This window comes from Schistocerca serialis, chromosome 2 (assembly GCF_023864345.2).
Source record: "Schistocerca serialis cubense isolate TAMUIC-IGC-003099 chromosome 2, iqSchSeri2.2, whole genome shotgun sequence".
In the NCBI taxonomy this organism is placed as follows: Eukaryota; Metazoa; Arthropoda; class Insecta; order Orthoptera; family Acrididae; genus Schistocerca; species Schistocerca serialis.
In genome coordinates this window covers 167,015,406-167,037,309 of record NC_064639.1, presented here as the reverse complement: position 1 = coordinate 167,037,309, position 21,904 = coordinate 167,015,406, and the positions used below count along the sequence as shown (strand labels likewise).

At 43.7% G+C, this 21,904-nt stretch overlaps 1 protein-coding gene across 1 annotated transcript in view; it reads left to right on the top strand.

Moving 5' to 3' along the window:
- The window catches only part of LOC126456875 (uncharacterized), a 249,809-nt gene that overhangs the window by 167,526 nt on the left and 60,379 nt on the right, over positions 1 to 21,904 (top strand). The window contains exon 12 of the mRNA XM_050092695.1: positions 2,070 to 2,353. Within this exon, the coding sequence (XP_049948652.1) occupies positions 2,070 to 2,353 (284 nt within the window). The remainder of the gene's footprint in view (positions 1 to 2,069; positions 2,354 to 21,904) is intronic.

Genomic DNA, 21,904 nt, shown 5'->3' with positions numbered 1-21,904 from the left:
CAGACCTCCTCTCTGCTCCGTCCTAAGCAGCACTCCTGACACACACGACGACCCGGAAATACCAGCCGTGGCAGCAAAGAGAGTACCACAGTACTGGCTATCGATAACCGCTGCTGCTGCCACTTGTGGACAAACAACACTAGCAAACTTAGTGGCGCCATTAACACAAGAAGGAAACGAGATGCCACTACCAAGACCCCAAGTTATGAACGGCAAGAAAGCGAGCCGCACATGGCTCGATAATAAACCTACTTTTCCATCTGTCTTGTTTTAATTTGACTGCATCTCACACGATTGTGGGACATGTCACTAGTTCCTCCAGCCATTAGCGCCTGTGGATGAGTTCCACTGCTTGTTTATTCAAACAGCTCCTCTTGGGGGTTACAAAGCTGAGTGGACCTTGTTCCAGACCTTCCTATCACAGAAAAATCTGAGGAGGTACCGGGAATCGACGACAGGTACTTCCAAATCAGAGGCAGCGACACTAACCATTTGCCTACAGAGGTGGTTGTAAGATAGGAGCATGAAGCTTGTTCATGTTGTTGTTGTTGTGGTCTTCAGTCCTGAGACTGGTTTGATGCAGCTCTCCATGCTACCCTATCCTGTGCAAGTTTCTTCATCTCCCAGTACCTACTGCGGCCTACATCCTTCTGAATCTGCTTAGTGTACTCATCTCTTGGTCTCCCTCTACGATTTTTACCCTCCACGCTGCCCTCCAATACTAAATTGGTGATCCCTCAGAACGTGTCCTATCAACCGATCCCTTCTTCTAGTCAAGTTGTGCCACAAGCACCTCTTCTCCCCAATTCTATTCAATACCTCCTCATTAGTTATGTGATCTACCCATCTAATCTTCAGCATTCTTCTGTAGCACCACATTTTGAAAGCTTCTATTCTCTTCTTGTCTAAACTATGTATCGTCCACGTGTCACTTCCATACATGGCTTCACTCCATACAAATACTTTCAGAAACGACATCCTGACATTTAACTATATACTCGATGTTAACAAAGTTTTCTTCTTCAGAAACACTTTCCTTGCCAGTGCCATTCTACATTTTATATCCTCTCTACTTCGACCATCATCAGTTATTTTGCTCCCCAAATAGCAAAACTCCTTTACTACTTTAAGTGTCTCATTTCCTAATCTAATTCCCTTAGCATCGCCCAACTTAATTTGACTACATTCCATTATCCTCGTTTTGCTTTTGTTGATGTTCATCTTATACCCTCCTTTCAAGACACTGTCCATTCCGTTCAGCTGCTCTTCCAAGTCCTTTGCTGTCTCTGACAGAATTACAATGTCATCGGTGAACCTCAAAGTTTTTATTTCTTCTCCATCAATTTTAATACCTACTCCGAATTTTTCTTCTGTTTCCTTCACTGCTTGCTCAATATACAGATTGAATAACATTGGGGAGAGGCTACAACCCTGTCTCACTCCCTTCCCAACCACTGCTTCCCTTTCATGTCCCTCGACTCTTATAACTGCCATCTGCTTTCTGTACAAATTGTAAATAGCGTTTCGCTCCCTGTATTTCACGCGTGCCACCTTCAGAATTTGAAAGAGAGTATTCCAATCAACATTGTCAAAAGCTTTCTCTAAGTCTACAAATGCTAGAAACGTAGGTTTGCCTTTCCTTAATCTTTCTTCTAAGATAAGTCGTAAGGTCAGTATTGCCTCACATGTTCCAGTATTTCTACGGAATCCAAACTGATCTTCCCTGAGGTCGGCTTCTACCAGTTTTTCCATTCGTCTGTAAAGAATTCGCGTTAGTATTTTGCAGCTGTGACTTATTAAACTGATCCTTCGGTAATTTTCACATCTGTCAACACCTGCTTTCTTTGGGATTGGAATTATTATATTCTTCTTGAAGTCTGAGGGTATTTCGCCTGTCTCATACATCTTGCTCACCAGATGGTAGAGTTTCGTCAGGACTGGCTCTCCCAAGCCTGTCAGTAGTTCTAATGGAATGTTGTCTACAGTATTTTATTATATATCAGTAATCCAACACACTTATGTGGATAGTAGTAAGAATTACAGTACTCTCTGCTTGGCGACGTGCACAGGCGCTGTGCCCACACGTGGTGCTGGTGAGCTCGGCGTGTTCGTGGCTGTCTCCGCTGGTGCCGGTGGTGGCGCTGGTGGCGACCTCAGGGCTGGAGGCGGGCTACCCGCTGCGGCAGGACAGCGCCACGGAGTTCCTGTGCTACCCGCAGGGCGTCGCCCTCTACACCACAGTCGTCTTCCCATTGGCGCTCTGCACGGCCGCCAACGCCGCCATCTTCCTCTACTTGCTGCTGGCTTTTCTCTTCCCTGTGTGCCAGGACGAGGTTGACCTAGGAATCCGACGGTAAGCATCTTTATAACTGCAAAGACGTTCTCTCTCTCCCTCTGGTAACTACAATCCCTCTACGAACTATAGGGTAAGGTAATGAATGTTACAGTAACTCAAAAAAAAAAAAAATGGTTCAAATGGCTCTGAGCACTATGGGACTTAACATCTGAGGTCATCAGTCCCCTAGAACTACTTAAACCTAACTAACCTAAGGACATCAGACACATCCATGCCCGAGGCAGGGTTCGAACCTGTGACTGCAGCAGCAGCGCAGTTCCGGACTGAAGCGCCTAGAACCGCTCGGCCACAAGGCCGGCACCGGTAACTCCTTTCCCCATCTGTCTCTCCATATCATAGTGTCACTCGCTGTGGCGTCTTCATAAATAAATGCAAGTTTTTAACTGAGGAGAGAAAATACTCATGATTATACATGTTCAACTGTAGCTTAAAGTTACTGCTTGTGATCTGTTGTACCATGAGTGTGTTACAAACCACCCTTGGTAACGAAGATATACAGATGCGTTCTTTTTCTGCACTGCATGTGTCTGATTCGGCTTCTAACTACAGACACTTGAGATTGTAGTGGAAATTATTGACTATCCGGATGAGTCAATTAGCAGATCCTAGGCATCAGATTTATTGCCTACCAGCAGCTATGTTTCAACTCGGTCACTTAACAATCTGCCTTTTATCAGGAGCTCAGCTGTAAAAATTTCTTGATAACTGGGCCCACAGCCAACAAATACTAGTTAAATTAAGACATTCTTCCGCCGAGGCTCTAACTTTATGTATTTCTTTTATTTGCTATTGGCCAAATTTCAACCTCATGGTCATTAAGTAGACATATGACCACTTACTTATATGCACATGTTTGATGCGGTTGAAACTGACCAATACCAAACAGAACTATTACATAAAGCTATAGGCTCAGTGGGAACATGTCTTTATTTAATCAGTAATACAGTATACAGACATTAATACCATCAAGAAATAAATTCTATATTCTCTTTAGACTTAACAATATTGTAGGCACAACAAACGTTAACGTTCACAATATAAATTGTAATGAATACTGGTACTACTTTAAAGAGTACCGTTACGGCGGTGAAGACCTTCTTCTTCGACTGCAGGGGCCCTCTGTTCGTCGAGTTCCTCGAGCGTGGAAGCACTATCAGTGCACAGCGCTACGACGACACTTTGTAGAAGACGATATTTGTAGAAACTGCGACCCGCCATGAAGTCAAAACGCCGAAGAATGTCGTCAGACTGAGGCATCCTGTTACACTTTAACCACTGCTGCCCCCTTCCCCCCCCCCCCTCCCCACACCCCCCGCCCCCACCACGATGTCAATCCAATCGGACGACGGCTGCGTTTCATCGATTTGATTGGAAGACACTGCAGCATCCTCCTTACAACCCAGATCTTTCACCGTGTGATTTTCACATTTTTGGTGACGCGACGAAAGACATGCGAGGACGTCGATTTCAGTCGGACGACGAAGTCATGACTTGATGCGGTTATGGATCCGTCAGCGACCCACCGCGTTCTACGAATCAGGACTCGATCGTCCCGTCAGCCAATGGGATAAATGTCTTAACCTGTGTGGTGGCTACTTTTGAATGGAACTATTTCACGGTCCCGTCATGGCTAGACTTCTGTTTTCATTTGACTGCACGTCATATATGAACTCGACAACAGTGAGAGGCATGGGTGACATGCTACTGGACGAAGGCGACGTGGAAGTCAGTTTGCGTCCGTTGAGTGTTAAGGAATATGTTGCAGTCTTGTATTGTTTTAGGTGTTGTGATCTTGACCACACGCTCAAGGACTGCACAAAAACAGGCTTTATGTGCAACAGATGTGAGGAGAAGGGCCACAATAGACCAGAGTGCAAAGCAAAAGAGCCTAAGGAATGCTGTACTCCACGCCAGAAACGGAACAAAAGTCTGAAACAACTCTAAAACGGCCGGATGCTCCACGTGAAAGAACTTACACCGCGGCCAGCTTGCCCGACAGGACTACGGAGACCAACAGAAATACAAACACCCCAACAACAACATCGAATCCTGAGGCCCAGCAAGCGCCGCGGCTACGACAAAACCCAAGTACTAATTTCCGTCGACACGGTGGAGAACCTGGTGGTGGGAGGAGGCGTGGAGGCGTCAGACGTCCTCTCTGCCGGTGTTTATGACAGCTGGGGGGGGGGGGGGGGGGGGAGTGGACAGCGTACAGCGTAGAAGCGGAAACGCGGCCGTCAGAATTACAGTACGAAGGGATCCAGTTCGGATTCTAAACATGATGATTCCTAAATACGATGCACTATGAGGATGATATGCTAGCGCAAGGCGAGACCCGACATGGCTAAGAGGCTTACAGCCACACCATGTTGAAATAGAGCCGCTCAATCGGCTTGAGAAGCTTGATAGGGAACTCCTAAGTAACGACGGTACGTGTGAAAGGCGAGAGAAAGAACGAAATGAAAAGGATGCAAACAATAACAAGCAGAGCGCACCCCAATTATCGTCCAGCGACGAACTAAGGAAGCATTACGGTAACATCAAAAGCAGATGATACGTCTGTCTCAGCAGGGGTCTCAGAATGGAATCGATAGTACTTCCTCCACTGCGTTCCCGTCTTGGAACATAGTCTCTACGACTGTTACTAGTGCATCAAACTCATGGGACCCCCGGTGCTCTTTGCTTCTTGTAACAAACCATCAAGTACCGCCAGGGCATTGACAGACGCGGCAAAGATGGAAGTCACCATCAAAAGTGCTTCTTCCTACGTGGCCCCACATACTCAGTTAAAAAAAATGGCTCCGAGCACTATGCCACTTAACTTCTGAGTTCATCAGTCGCCTAGAACTTAGAACTAATTAAACCTAACTAACCTAAGGACATCACATACATCCATGCCCGAGGCAGGATTCGAACCTGCGAGGGTAGCGGTCGCCCAGTTCCAGACTTAAGCGCCTAGAACCGCACGGCCACTCCGGCCGGCATAGTCAGTTGGTAGGAGCCTTGAAACGCCTTTTGCCGAGTAAAGGCACCATAGACAGTGCTTCCCCAGTGCCCTACAATCCAGTTCCACTCATACTGGTGCCTCCGTAAGGATGCCTCCTACATCCAAGTCAACACCCTGTAGCGTTGCAGGTGACGGCTCAACGGAAGTTAGCGGAAGCAACCAACAAGACGACAACCGGACCAATTTTAAATGTAGTAATATAAAAATTACGCTGGAGAGCCAAACAAACTAGTGCAGCTACCCAATATTGTGTAGGGCCCCCGTGAGCACGCAGAAGTGCCGCAACACGACGTGGAATGGACCCGACTAACGTCTGAAGAAGTGCTGGAGGGAACTGACAACGTGAATCCTGCAGGATTATCCATAAATCCGTAAGGGTACGAGGGGATGGAGATCTCTTTTGACCAGCAGCTTGAAATGCATCCCAGGTATGCTCAATAATGTTCATATCTGGGGAGTTGGGTGTTCAGCGGAAGAATTTAAACTTAGAAGAGCGTTCCTGGAGGCACTCTGTAGCAGTTCTGGACGTGTGAGGTGTAGCATTGTCCTGCTGGCATTGCCCAAGTCCGTCGGAATGCACAAGGGACATGACTGAACGCAGGTGATCAGACAGGACGCTAACGTACGTGTCATCAGTCAGAGTCGGATCCCGAGTCGTGTCTAGACGTATCAGGGGTCCCATATCATTCCAGCTGCCCACGCCCCACACTATTATAGAGCCTCCACCAGCTTCAACAGTCCACTGTTGACATGCAGGGTGCATGGATTCATGGAACTGTCCCCATGCCCGTACACTTCCATCCGTTTGATAAAATTTGAAACAAGACTCGTCCGACCAGGCAGCATGTTTCCAGTCATCAACAGTCCAACGTCTGTTTGATACGGGCACAGGCGAGGCGTAAAGCTTTGTGCCGTCATCAAGGGTACACGAGTGGTCCTCCGGCTCCGAAAGCCAGTTGAACGATTCGCACGCTGACACTTGTTGATGGCCCAGCATAGAAATCTGCAGCAATTTGCGGAAGGTTTGCACATCTGTCACGTTGAACGATTCTCTTCAGTCGTCGTTAGTCTCGTTCTTGAAGGATCTCTTTCCGGAAGCAGCAACGTCGGCGATTTGATATTTGGCCGAATTCGTGATATTCACGGTACACTCGTGAAATGGTCTTACGGGAAAATCACCACTTGATAGCCACCTCGGAGATTCTGTGTCCAATAGCTCGTGCGCCGACTATAACAACACGTTCAAACACACTTAAATCTTGATAACCTGCCATTGTAGCAGCAGTGACCAATCTTAACAACTGCGCTAGGCATTTTTTGTCTTATAATACGCGTTGCCGACCGCAGCGCCGTATTCTGACTGTTTACATGTCTCTGTACTCGAATACGCATGCCTATACCAGTTTCTTTGGCGCTTCAGTGTAGTTAAATAAGATAGAGTCTCAAGAAATATTTCAGACGCCGCAACGACTCTTAAAGTGACGAACGCACCGAAATGGGTATATTATCTGCTACCCTACAGCGGAACAAACGGACAGAAAAATATTATGAACCGAAAACTCACCGACGAAACTCGCACGCGCTGAGTGAAAGCACGAGTTATGCTTGCAGAAGGCGAGCGGAAGGACTCAATATAGACAAAACATACAGGGACCATGTGAAGGGTCAGGGATGAGTGTTCCTCGACCTACCAAAGTCCTGAGTGCATAGTTACATCTGTAGCAAGTATCTGTAATTAGACATCTACATCTGGTGTATTAACAGATGTCCTATCATCCTATTCCTTCTACTTGTCAGTGTTTTCCACATATTACTTTCCAATTCTGCACAGAACCTCCTGATTCTTTACTTTATCGGTCCACCTAATTTTCAACATTCGTCTGTAGCACTACATCTCAAATGCTTCGAGTCACTACTGTTTCGGTTTTCCCACAGTCAATGTTTCACTATCATACGATACTACGCTCCACACGTGTATTCTCAGAAATTCCTTCCTGAAATTGAGACCTGTGTTTGATACTAGTAGACTTCTCTTGGTAGGAAAGCCCTTCTTGCCAGAGTTATTCTGCTTTTTCTGTATCCTTGCTGAGTCCGTCATTGTTTATTTTGCTGCTTAGGTAGTATAATTGCTTAACTTCATCTACTTCGTGATTATCAATCCTTATGTTAAGTTTCTCGCTGTTTCTGCTGCTTCTCATTGCTTTCGTCTTTCGATTTACTTTCAATCCATATTCTGTAAGCGTTACACTGTTCACTCTATCCAGCAGATTATGCAGTTCTCCTTCACTTTCACTGAGGATAGCAGTGTCATCAACGAATTATATCATTGATATCCTTTCACTTTGAATTTTGACTCCACTGCAGAATATTTCTTTTATTTCCGTCTTGCTTCTTCGCTGTATAGATTGAACAGTATGGGCGAAAGACTACATCCCTGTCTTACACCCGCTTTAATGACATTAATTTGTTCTTGGTCTTCCGCTCTTATTATTAACTATTGGCTCTTGTACATATTGAATATTATCCGTCTCTCCCTATAGCTTACCTCTCTTCTTCTCGGAATTTCGGATATCTTGCACCATTTTACATTGTCGAACTTTTTTCCAGGTTGACAAATCCTATGAAATGTTTTGCTTTTTCCTTAGTCTTGCTTCCATTATCAACCGCAACGTCAGAACTGCCTCTCTGGTGCCTTTACCTTTACGAAAGCCAAACTGATTGTCATCTAACCCATCCTCAATTTTCTTTTCCATTCTACTGCATATTATTCTTGTCAGCAACTTGGATACATGAACTGTTAACCTGATTGTGTTATAATTCTCGCACTTGTCAGCTCTCCCTCTCTTCGGATTTGTGTGGATAACATTTCTTCGAAAGTCAGATAGTATATCGCCTAACTCATACATTCTATACACCAGCGTGAGCAGTCGTTTTGCTGCAACATGCCCCAATTACTTTAGAAATCCTAATGAGATGTTATCTATCCCTTCTGCTGTCCGAGCGGTTCTAGCCGCTACAGTCTGGAACCGCGCGACCGCTACGGTCGCAGGTTCGAATCCTGCCTCGGGCATGGATGTGTGTGATGTCCTTAGGTTACTTAGATTTAAGTAGTTCTAAGTTCCAGGGGACTGATGACCTCAGCAGTTAAGTCCCATAGTGCTCAGAGCCATTTTGAACCTTCTGCTATATTTGATCTTAGCTATTTTAAATCCTGAATCTAATACTGGATCCCTTATCTCTTCTAAATCGATTCGTGTTTCTTCTTCTATCGCGTCACACAGATCTTTTCCATCACAGGGGCCTTCAACGTACTTTTTCGAACCACCTGCTCTCTCCTCTGCATTTAACAGTGGAATTTCCGTTGCACCCTTATCGTTACTACCCTTGCTTTTCAATTTCAAAGAAGACTGTTTTGACTTTTTCACATTTTTCGTGCAGCCATACACATTCTTAAATCGAGCGGGTGCTCCCAGCAACATAGACACTACAGTAACAAATAACAGAGCGCTCCATCAAATACAACAGTGGGAGAGGACGGGGCGGCTCACTCGCAGCGATCGCAATATCTCAGTGACAGGTATTCGTTGTGACACTTAAATCCAGATGACGTCTGATCGTCGCCTTAACCTACGCTAGGGGGATTGGGAGAAGCTTTGTGACAATATATTCTCCATCCTACTACACGAAGTGAAAGGTAGTGTACAACGTAGGACTTATGGACTGACCGACTTATGAAAAAGTGCGTAGTATTCCGCCATTACAATCACCACAACTAGACCCAGATATAGAATATCGTGGATCGAGGAATTGGCTAGGACTGCACAGATACATGAAGACTGCACGCCTGCCGCAATGTCCTGCGGCAGCTAGAGACAAGTCAGACATCAGCAATTTCGATAGGTTAACGAACAATATCAGGAAGTCCTGTTGCCAGTTAAATAGAGAATTACGCTGACAAACAATTGAAATTCACTGGTGTGGGCCTTATAAACTCTTTATCGAGAGAATAACAGTGACTTCAGCATCGTCAACATTGAGACAGGACAATAGTGAAATGACCCAGCAGTGGAGGCAAACGATTGGATTTTAGCTTTATAAGCCCCTCCCTGTCACCGTCGAAGCTGAACACAGGAAATTGCGAGCATAGCTGGAAACACAGTACACGAAGAACACTCTTGTCCACCCCTTCGCTTCTGCCATTAAGAGGCTAAAGAGAAAGAAGGCTCGCATCCCTGATGCAATTCATTCAGAAGTGCTGCAGCAGATCGCACCGCAAAAGACCTTACAAACGACGAAACTTCTTAACGGTACCCTCCGGACGTGAGAGGTACCTGAAACCTGGAGGGCGGCAATCACAGTCAGCCTTAAAAAATCTGAAGACTGTTGTGTACATAGTTCCGCGTAGTCAGCGCGTATACAACTTTCCCACTAGAGCGCGCCCCGCTAAGCACAACAGCGCAGGCGCAGCGCTCGTCCGTCTCCGCACTACGAGATGGCGCTGCCATAAAGACGGACCAAATTCTGCTCCCGCCGATCCGCGTATTAATATGTAACGCAGCCAATGAGATTGCTGCTAACGTAGAACCTTTTCTCCTCGCGGATCACACTCGCGCAGTGATACCTGAACGCGCGAGGTATTATAACGAGTGTACAGACCTACGATTAGTCAGTCTGCATTTTTATGCATTAGTCTGCATTTGTCTGTACCAGTCTATAGACAAGTTTCAGTCTGCGCCTAATAAGATTATCATATTCCTGTACACAGCCATGAAGAGAAATGTATAGACACTTTGTCAAGTATCAGAGATATGTGAGAATAAGATTAACGTACCAAGACCAAAGGAACTTCAGATTGTCGATTGTAAATAGCATCCAGAATCAAGTTAAGTAGGGTTTATAATTGTTATTATTTTAATAAATGTGTGTGAAAATTAATCAAGTTCTGTTTAAAGTTGGTCACCGTGAATCTGCTACTCTAAGCGTGCAAGTGTCATTTCTATCGTCTGACCTAACGGCAGAAGATAAACACGCCACGATAAGACCACGAGACATATTGCTGACACTCGCCTACTTCCTTAGAGCGACAAGTAAAATAATCTGATGGTGTGTGTACCGAAGGTCTTACAGTACGCACACCACAAAGACGGAATTCCGTCAGAACTCAAATGTTAGCTACGGATTTTCCGCTATTGGCATAGGTCCAGGGATGAGTCCTTTTTGAACCCTACAGGTCCTCAAATGCTCAGGCGTCTGAGGTCACATCAGTTCAGATTCACACCCAGAAAATTGACGGATGACGCGATTAATCAGTCTATTAGAATAATTAACAGAACATAGAAAGTTATGCGATATATGGGAGAAACATTCGACAGTTTATGATGGCCCGCGTCTTTGAGACTCGCAGCTCCCAGAGGCCCTACATCTACATCTACATGGTTACTCCTCAATTCACACTTAAGTGCCCGGCAGATGGTTCATCGAACCATTTTCATACTAGTTCTCTACCATTCCACTCTCGAATGGCGCGTGGGAAAAAGGAACACTTTCCGTTCGAGCTTTGATTTCTCTTACTTTATTATGATGATCATTTGTACCTACGTAGGTGGGTGTCAGCAAAATATTTTCGCATGCGGAAGAGGAAGTTGGCGATTGAAATTTCGTAAATAGATCTCGCCACAAAGAAAACCACCTTTGTGTTTTTTTTTTATTTTTTATTTTGCGAGTTGCTTATACCTAATTACGCCGTTTCTCGGAACGTTGTATCCGAGCCTATCCTTGTATAATAAACCTTTCACATTTCTTTGTTGCATATCTTCCTCGACTTCATTTTTCCGTTGTGCACAACATCTTTCTCTTCTTCTCTTGTATGGATGTCCCCAACATAGAATATTTTTCGGCCATCATTCATCCTCTAATCTTATTACATGTCCATCCCATCTTAAACTCTGATCCCCACCTCTTTGGCGATTTGTACGTGGGAGTTTTCATACGCTTCTTGATCTTTATTTGGGATAATCTCCAGCTTCGAAACCCTACAACTTCTTCTCAAAAAATTCATTTGCACGCCTTGAAGTCTTCTTCTATCTTGGTTTGTCATTTCCCAGGATTCCGCTCCACATAAACAAATGCTTCGCATTATTGATCCATATAACAATTTTTGTCTTTTTCTTAATTTTATCTGACCAAAGGACGGCATGCAGCTTCTTGATTGCTTGTTTATCTTGTGCTGTCCCTCCCTTACTTCTTGTGTATTGGAACCCTGACCTGAGATTACGACCCTCAGATATTTATAACTCTGACATGCCACAATACTTTTTCCATCTACGATAAATTCATGTATTTTACTTCCTATGACGAGACATCTTGTTTTAGAAAAAATGTTGTTAGTCTGGTCTTATTCCTGTATAATTCACGGCTATAGCAGAAATAGAGTCACCAAACGGCGAGCAGGGAGTCGCAAGATGATGACACAGATCAATAAGCGAGGCCTGTGGGGTCGATTTGAGGAACATTTTCTGGAAAATTGCCACTGAATCCTCGCTAACATCAGTGTAGTGGGACGATCGCTTACAAGTAGTTTCATATACTTCTTGTGATAGTGACCAACTCGAAAGAGCACCTTGAAGTGAAATCATGAGCATCACTGCAAACCATTAGCAATTGGTGTGGTATAAACGGACTCTACGTTATGTTGAAAGTGAACATAAAAAGAAGTCCTACAGTTAAACTAGAAGCAAATAGCATAAAAAGAAACATGGTTACAAGATACTTGGGCACATGCCTGGACTAGAAATTAAACTACAGTGTGTATCAAAAAGAATCATCCGATTTGGCACGTCTGTATTTCTGAAACTAATAAACATCTACGATGAATTTTGTTTTTTGATGAACGGGAGACCAAAAGTTTTCTTTTCATACCTTTCCATAGCTGTTTAATATGCCCCCTTTAAATGCATGGCATATATCAACCCGGTATTCTAATTGTTCTCACACTCCAGCGAGCATGTCTTGAGTTACAACTTCAACAACTGCTGTTATGCGATGTCTCAGTTCATTCATTGTTGTTGGTAACGGAGGCACATGTACAGAGTCCTTTATAAACAACCAGAAGAAATAATCACTTAGAGTCAGGCATTGGAGGCCAGTAATGCAAGGGTGAATCATTTGGTACAGTGCGACCGATCCATCGTTCAATAATCCTTTGATTTAAAAATCACGCACTTCCAAATGCCAATGTGGCATGCCCCCTCCTGTTGGTAAATGAAGTCGATCGAGTCGGTCTCCAAATGTGGGAAAAGAAAGTTCTGAAGTATATCGAGATATGTGTTTCCTGTAACAGTGTTCTCGGTAAAGAAAAATGGACCATAGACCTTTCCCCGTGAAACTGCATAAAACACATTAAATTTTGGAGAGTCCCCTCTCATATTGTACTACTTCATTTTGTTGTTCCATACCCCATGTTCTCACATTATGACGGTTCACGTTTCCATTTAAATGGAATGCTGCCTCGTCGCTAAACATTAATCGTGGAAGAAAATTGTCATCTTCTATCTTGCCACAAACGAAATGATAGAACTACACACGTTATTGTTTGTCACCTTCACGAAGAGCTTGCAGTAGCTGAATTTTGTATGGTTTCATGTGTAAACGTCGACACAACACGCGCCAGATGGACATCGGGGGCACTTTCAGCTGACGAGCTGCACGGCGAACGGATTTCTGCCGACTCCCTGTGAAACCAAGGCGGATGCGTTGGATGTCTGTGTCAACACTCGGGGAAGCCACGGAAATTTGCCTGTACTGTTTCTCGGAATTGTTCATGGCATCGTCTAATGCTCTGTGCTGTAGGAGGATCCACACCATACCTAGTACGAAAGTTGCGCTGAACAGTATTACTGGCCCGCACTGTGCAAAACGTAGAACACAAAACGCTTTTTGTTGTCCCGACACCATTTTCAATAGAACTGAACTGGGTGCACACTGCTGCTAGCTAGCGGGAACCATGTAAAAGTCGAGAGTTTGCCCTTTCGAACAGTACGTTGTTGACTCACATATCTCAAACAGCAATACTTATGACTTTTTTTTTTAAGCCGGAGGATTCGTTTTGACACACCCTGTGTAATCAATATATATATTAAAAAAAGCTATAGAAGTTGCTGCAGAAACTTGCTAGGATCAATGCAGTGAACTGCAGATTACCCATCACTATAATACAAACAGATTACTGTGCTCACTTCGAGTCCACGATATGTTTTGCTGCTAGCGTGTGGGCACAACATAGACTCAGCAGAGCAACTAACAGCATGGTGGTAAGGCAGGGAGGGGGTTAGACACCACGTCAGGGGAGAAAACTGAACGTGATGCTCGGGATACACCCGATAGAGATAACTATTAAGAATCGCGCCGAAACATATTGACTAAATACAGGCAGACCACATACAGTGAGAGACCCCTTAATGGTAGTAAATACAGACATTGAGTCAGCTCAGACCCTGTGAGACCTGAGTTTCTCCTGGAGTATACAGCTTTCAAATAACTTCCGGGAATTCAGCCAGGTAACACGTTCAGCGACCGCCGATATTTCGGCGGGAGAACACTCCGCCATTTTCAAGGCGAATTGCAACGTACAGGCGATGTACATGCAAATTCAAAACCTCGGTTCTCGGATTGATGCAGGAAAAATAACACACACACTGAACACTGGTGCCACCAAAGATGACCAAAGTCAGAGCTATCGATAGTGAGACAACAAACCCGCAGGTGAGGTAGCATTGACTCTGTCCCTTTATTTTTTTACAAGGGAGAGAGAAGGATTGCAAACAGAGTTTAAACAAAAACCTTCATCCCTGTTAACAAGGTTGCCCGCTAATTTAATCTCAACTGCCTCCTTAATAACACTGTCCCAATAGCTGGACGTGCATGCCAATATCTCGTTGTTATTATATAACATGGGGTGTCCAGTATCCAAGCAATGTTCGGCAATAGCAGATCTACTTGGCTGCTGTAACCGTGTGTGCCGTTTATGCTCGGTACTTCGGTCCTTTGACCAATATATACCATGCTACAGCTACAAGGAATGCGATATACACCCGCCTTACGCACACCAATATCATCCTTAACAGAACTCAAAAGCGCTCTAATTTTAGATGGAGGTCGGAAAACACATTTCACATCGTATTTCCGTAAAATACGACCGATCTTGTTGAATGTGTTTCCTACGTAAGGCAAAAAGGCAGTAGACTTAGGTGTCGACTCAGAATTATCATCAATCACCCGATGTGCAGTTGGTCGATAGTGCAACGCACGTTCAATCTGTCTATCACTATAACCATTTTGACGAAATGTAACTTCAAGATGGGACAGCTAAGCTGGAAAAGTCTCAAATATCGGCGGTCGCTGAAAGTGTTACCTGACTGAATTCCTGGAAGTTATTTGAAAGCTCAGTCCCTGCAGAGTGAAATAATGGAAAAGGAAGTGAGACAACTGCCAGAACGCCTGTAGGATATATGTATTCTTCATCAGCACCAAAAAAATGTTTGTATTTGACCTAATGGCTCTTAGTATGGTACAAAAGCAAAAAGAAGCATAAAAATTGATTTTTAACAAAGACGATGCACTCTTTAACAAACGCTCAACATTTCGGCTGTCATTCGTCAACAGTACCTGTAGTCGAGGGACAATGTTGTGAACAGCACTCTACATCATAGCAGTAGGTACGGCAGAAATTACTGTCGGATATTATTTTTTAGCATCTCTAATGAGGTCGGACGATCGAGGTAGACTTGCGATTTACGGTAATAAAACAACCAATAATCACACAGACTGAGGTCGTGGAACTTCTGAGGCCAAGTCTGACTGTAGTGGCGGCTTAGCAAACGATCTTCACCAAATGATGTACGAAAGAGGTCACTCTCTCGTGCAGTAATGTGGATGGAGCGCCATGTTGCATAAAAGTCGTACTTTTCAGCAAGCGTTGCAAGCCATCGCTTGCTTTAATCATAAAAATACGTCTCATTGATGCTAAATTTTATTATTTTTACTTGCAGAAAATTATTATCTTCTCAATAACCTTCAAATCATCAGCTACAAAATTAATTTTTATATATAAATTAGTGGATTTACTCGTGGCAATTTTGTTGTCTATGCTTGTGGACACTTTCAGAACTCAAGTAGTTAATAATCAAATTAATTAATTTAATAAGGTTGAACCTTAGATTGCTGGTCTATCCATGTACCACCGCAATAAAACGGAAACAGTCAATAGTTGAGGGAGTATGGATGAGAACAGCGGCGTATGTAAATTTACAAAATAATGACAAGTTTTATTAATCCTTCTGTAACTACAACTAACTGATATACCCTATATAAAAATGACAAACACAAATCAGAAAAGGAATGGTGTTTCATTGGCAAAGCATACATTGGGGTGGAAGGCATACGAATTCTCTCCTCTGAATTAATCCCTTTTACAACGCAGTCTGACTTTGTGTACATGAATCCACTGTGAGACCCAGCTCTATTCAAATGGAATCAACTACGACCAAGTATTCCACAAACTATAGTCCACCTGAGAACTGGGAGCTGTGAATATAATTTAACAACCCTACGCTGGTGCAGCAATACTTTACCCTTTCACCTTGATTCAGGTAGCAGCAGAAAACTGTGCGGCGTGGGTGAGGAACAGTGCGCTGCGACAGATGTAGCGTGCTGACGCGTCCTCGAAAATTTGAAAAAACTACACGGTCTGGAGTTCTGATTATCAGAACACGGGAAACTTCCCTATCAAAGCCCTGAAATCTCGGCAGATTTCAGTGGGCCGGCCGGCTCAGGATGAATAAGTTCACCCTTGTGACACGGCAAAATACAGAAAAACAAGTATCACCCACTAGGGAAAGACCTGAAGCTCTCTACCAGGGGAGGAGCAGAAGACAAAGGAGAACCATTTTCCAAAAAGCCTCGGTACGGGAGATGAATTAGCAAAAACGAAACCCCCCACATGGCACAAACCAATCGAACTGTCTACTAATTGAATCTCCCCTATTGACAGTTCTGTTGCCAGGTAGACGACCCAGACACGCTGAGGAGAGCAAGCCTCCTCTTTGCATATTCTAAGAGGAGCCAATCAGCAGCTCCAAATCTCTCTTGTCTGAAAAAAGATTTTAGACTATGGCCCGCATCATGTAGGAAGGCGGTTCTGCGCATGGAGGCGGAGTGGTAAGGAGGAGTGGAGGGATGAGAACTGCACATGCACGGCAGCATGGAGGGGGCAAACAAAGTCCACGTTGCCGAACTGCGTTGCTGCGGACAACAGTCTGGCTCATTTGTCTTCGGTACATAGCATTATACGTTCAAATCTATGAAGAGAATAGTAAAAGTTAAAACCAATTTCGATAAATCGTCATGAGATAAATGTTAAGTTTAACTTCTCCTTGGGCAACATGTTGAACATTATAGTCTGCATAATTCGAAGGATACAATTTCCTATTCAAAAAGACCGGGAAGTTCTCATTATTGTATATGCAACAGATGTGTTGACAAACACATTTTTTTTTGAACGACATGGTCTTAACCCTTTGCCGAAATTAATTTCCTAGGGCCACACTGACGGTGACACGTGAGTAAACGCAAAACTGTGTGGCGCCATTCACGTGCAAGGAAGTCAAGTATGTACATTATTTCACTTGACTTGCATAAATTAACGAACTACAGGGATCGGCACGAGTCTGATTTATACTGTGATTAAATTTTTAATTTTAAGCCAGTGAAAAATATCCTATTTTCTGGTGTTTGTACTTGGTGTTTTCTCTGTAACAGTTTAATTACAACTCGCAATGACCGACTTCGAGGCAGGCTAAGACAAGAATTCTGAATCACGTCACGAAATTGACAGCGTTCATTTCCAAACGGCAGTAACTGCTGTTTTTCTTAAATGTAAATAAAAGTTTATTCTCAGAAACAAAACCAGAAGAAGAGTCAGGCTGCAGAATAATTATCTGAGAACCCATTCTTATGAAAACTTTAAAACCACCTGCACCATCACTCATTTTCCAGCAGATCTGCCTGAATTGATTCCAATTGACCCATGTTTCATCAAGGTAATACACTGATAACTACTTCCTTCTCTTCTATCGCCAATCTTCATACGCGATGTAGTTTTTGCTGCACCTATGAAACTTTTATCAACTAAAAACTCTCTTCTTAATATACCTGGAACCAACATATTTTACAATTCCTTACGTCGATGAAGCGCTTACCATTGAAGCCAATTTTCTCCTGCATTATTGTGACACGCTTTTGTGATGTCAGGCATTCATCATTCACAGGGTGCACTTTAAAACATCGTTGTTGAAATCATCCATTTGTGTTACAGGTTGTAGGAGACCTGCTTTCAAATTCGTGTTTGAAAAAGTTATAAATGCGGTAAATAATCCCCCTCGGCTGCTTGTGAAGCAGTTCACATTTATTGCTGCCACCTGACTTTTTTTTTTTTTTAATTCCTGAATGTAGGAGGGAGATTCCCGCTGTCTAACTTGTAACTCGCTGCTAGTCGCTCAGAAGGATAATGAACATTATTATCTGCCAGTGGCTAGTGGAGGGGGATGTGCAGAAAGGCTGGAAATTGGGCCGCCTTCCTACATGATACGGACTTCAGGGAGGCGTTGTTCTTACAGCATGGATATGTTTTGGCAAAAAACACACACCTACCTAAACAAGTAATCTTTCTGCACTGACTACTTCCAACTTCTGAAAGAATGCTGTTAAGCTACCCAGATAGTCGCACCCATGAAATATATGTTTTTGTCGCTCGCTAAAAGAGCCTGGCGTCTTCTTGGCGTCAGGGTGGGGGTGGGGCAGGTGGTTTACAGTCTTGCCTCTACGAAACACGCACATGAAGCTACTCTGTCCGTATCGTCCCAGCTTCTAATATTAGAATGCACTGAGTTTTATGACCTACCTACCGTTTACCAAAAAGCTCAGTTTGTAAGAGTCTGTCTTAAATGGCTTCCTCCAACGACTTTTCGTCATCTGACCACCTTCACGGTGGACTGCCACCTTGCCCGGCTAAACCTTTTTGAGAATTTTCACCATTCTGCCTGACCCACATGTTCCTCTACAGGTAAGATCAACTGAGAACTGCTTCCCAGAATCACTCACACAACCAAGTCGCTGCACTCAACGTTTGTGGCCTCCAATTCATCTCTCTCCCTGTTGTCCATAGCCTCCACTATGGTCCCTCGGGTACAAATCCTCTACAAGTTACACTTGCATTGATATGAAAATTCTGTGCACAATTTCTCCACGTAAAAAAGTCATGAACCACAATACAAAATTTAGTACTGGGGAGCACCGAGATCTGACCTAAAATATGAATGCTAATCTGACTGGCAATGTTGTTAAAATGAGAGAGAGCATGGCTAGGGATGATGTGATTAGCTAACATTTTGATGTACCTCGCCCACTCGTGTGTTGTCACTGACATGTTGCCGTCTAGCGCCATCTGTTGGGCAGTTTCTGCACTCGTTATTGGTGCCGATATTCCTGTGGTCTAGGGGCTCAGAGGGTTAGCTGCCTTCTGTAGTGAAAAAACTGAGTTAGTGGATCAACAACGAACTGAAACGGGTGTCTTGCGATGTCCGCCCCGAGCAGATACAACGAACAAAATGAGATTAAGAAAAAGAAAGGGTAGCCTCTTTCATTCTTAATCAAAACGTCTCCGGTCCCGGGTTCGAATCCCGCTTTCTGCTTAAATTTTGATTAATAATCAGCATTGGCGGCCGAAAACTACCGGCATAAGAAGCCACCCCTCATTCTGTCAACGGCCTTGTCAAATAGGGCGCAGGAGCGGATAGAGGTTCAGGGCTCTCTCTTGTCCTTGGGGTGGGAAACTGCCCCTAAAGGCGGGAGAATTAGCAGTGATCAACGTCATGATGATGTAGAAGGCAATGGAAACCACTGCGTTAAAGAAATGTAACGTGTTTGTACAGGACATGTGGCATGTAATTGAAGAACTGTCATGATGACCTCTCCGTTGGCAAAAGATTCCGGGATAGTACCCATTCGGATTTCCGGGAGGAGACTGACAAGGTGGAGGTAACCATGAGAAAAAGACTTAATAGTCAACGGAAGGATAACGTTCTACGGGGGATGGAATGTCAGAAGCTTGAACGTGGCAGGGAAACAAGAAAATCTGAAAAGGGAAATGTAAAGGCTCAATCTAGATATCAGTACTTTAAACATAGCTGCGCTACAGCAACGGTTCCACGTAATCAGACTAAGAGCAGCCGACCAGTTGCAAAGGATAAAGTAATCTTTACCTAGGTTTCAATAGATATAAATCTATCTTCTTCAGAAGACGGCAGTATTACAACAACATGAAGTGATATGTCCTTATCGTTTAGACAAACATCTGCATAGTTACATTAATCATATAAAATATAGCCCTGAAAACAGGGTTTGTCAGACAAATAAAATAGGTACATGGAAGTTGGAGGGCGCATAAGCGACTCGCTTATGCGCCCTCCAACTTCCATGTACCTATTTTATTTGTCTGACAAACACTGTTTTCAGGGCTATATTTTATATGATTAATGTAACTATGCAGATGTTTGTCTAAACGATAAGGACATATCACTTCATGTTGTTGTAATACTGCCGTCTTCTGAAGAAGATAGATTTATATCTATTGAAACCTAGGTAAAGATTACTTTATCCTTTGCAACTGGTCGGCTGCTCTTAGTCTGATTCAATCTAGATATAGTAGGGGTCAGTGAAGTGAAAGGCAAGAAAGACAAGGATATCTGCTCAGATGAGTATAGGGTAATATCAACAGCAGCAGAAAATGGTATAACGGGAATAGGATTCGTAATGAATAGGAAGGTAGGGCAGAGAGTGTGTTACTGTGAAAATTTCAGTGACAGGGTTGTTCTTATCAGAAACGACAGCAAGCCAACACCGACAACGATAGTTCAGGTATACATGGTTCAAATGGCTCTGAGCACTATGGGACTTAACTTCTGAGGTCATCAGTCCCCTAGAACTTAGAAATACTTAAACCTAACTAACCGAAGCACATCACACACATCCATGCCCGAGGCAGGATTCGAACCTGCGACCGTAGCGGTCGCGCGGTTCCAGACTGTAGCACCTAGAACCGCTCGGCCACCTCGGCCGGCTCAGGTATACATGCCAACGTCGCAATCTGGAGATGAAGAGGCAGAGAAAGTGTATGTGGATATTGAAAGGGTAATACAGTATGTAAAGTAATATGAAAATCTAGTAGTCATTGGAGACGAGTGCAGTTGTAGGGGAAGGAGTAGAAGAAAAGGTTACAGGCGAGTATGGGCTTGGGACAAGGAGTGAGAGAGGACAAAGGCTAATTGAGTTCTGTTACAAGTTTCAGCTAATAATAGCGAATACTCTGCTCATGGATCACAAGAGTAGGAGGCATACTTGGAAAAGGCCGAGTGATACGGGAAGATTTCAATTATATTACATCATGATCAGGCAGAGATTCCGAAAACAGATACTGGATTGTAAGGCGTATCCAGGAGCAGACATAGACTCAGATCACAATAAAATAGTGATGAAGAGTAGGCTGAAGTCAGGAAGAATCAATGCGCAAAGAAGTGGGATACGGAAGTTCTAAGGAATGACGACACACGGTTGAAGTTCTCTATCGCTATAGATACAGCAATAAGGAATAGCGCAGTAGGCAGGGCAATTCAAGAGGAATGGACGTATCTAAAAAGGACCATCACAGAAGTTGGGAAGGAAAACATAGGTACAAAGAAGGTAACTGCGAAGAAACCATGGATAACAGAACAAATACGTCAATTGATCGATGAAAGGAGGAAGTACAAAAATGTTCTGGGAAACTCAGGAATGCAGAAATACAAGTTGCTGAGGAATGAAATAAATAGGAAGTGCAGGAAAGGTAAGACGAAAAGGCTACATGAAAAATGTGAAGACATCGAAAGAGAAATGATTGTCGGAAAGAGAGACTCAGCATACAGGAAAGTCAAAACATCCTTCAGTGACGTTAAGAGGAAGGGTCATAACATTAAGAGTGCAACGGGAATTCCACTGTTAAATGCAGAGGAGAGAGCGTATAGGCGGTAAGAATACACTGAAAGTCTCTATGAGTGAGGACATCTGTCTGATGTGATAGAAGAAGAAACAGGGGTCGATTTAGGAGAGATAAAGGATCCAGTATTAGAATCAGAATTTAAAATAGCTTTGTAGGACTTAAGATCAAATAAGGCAGAAGTGATAGATAACATTCCATCTGAATTTCTAAAATCAGTGGGGGAAGTGGCAACTAAACGACTGTTCACGTTGGTGTGTAGAATGTATGAGTCTGGCGACATACTACCAGACTTTCGGAAAAGCATCGGCCACACACTTCCGAAGATGCAAAAAGCTGACAAGTGCGAGAATTAACGCACAATCAGCTTAACAGCTCATGCATCCGAGTTGCTCACAAGAATATTATATAGAAGAACGGTAAAAAATGGAGGATGCAGTACATGACGATCAGTTTG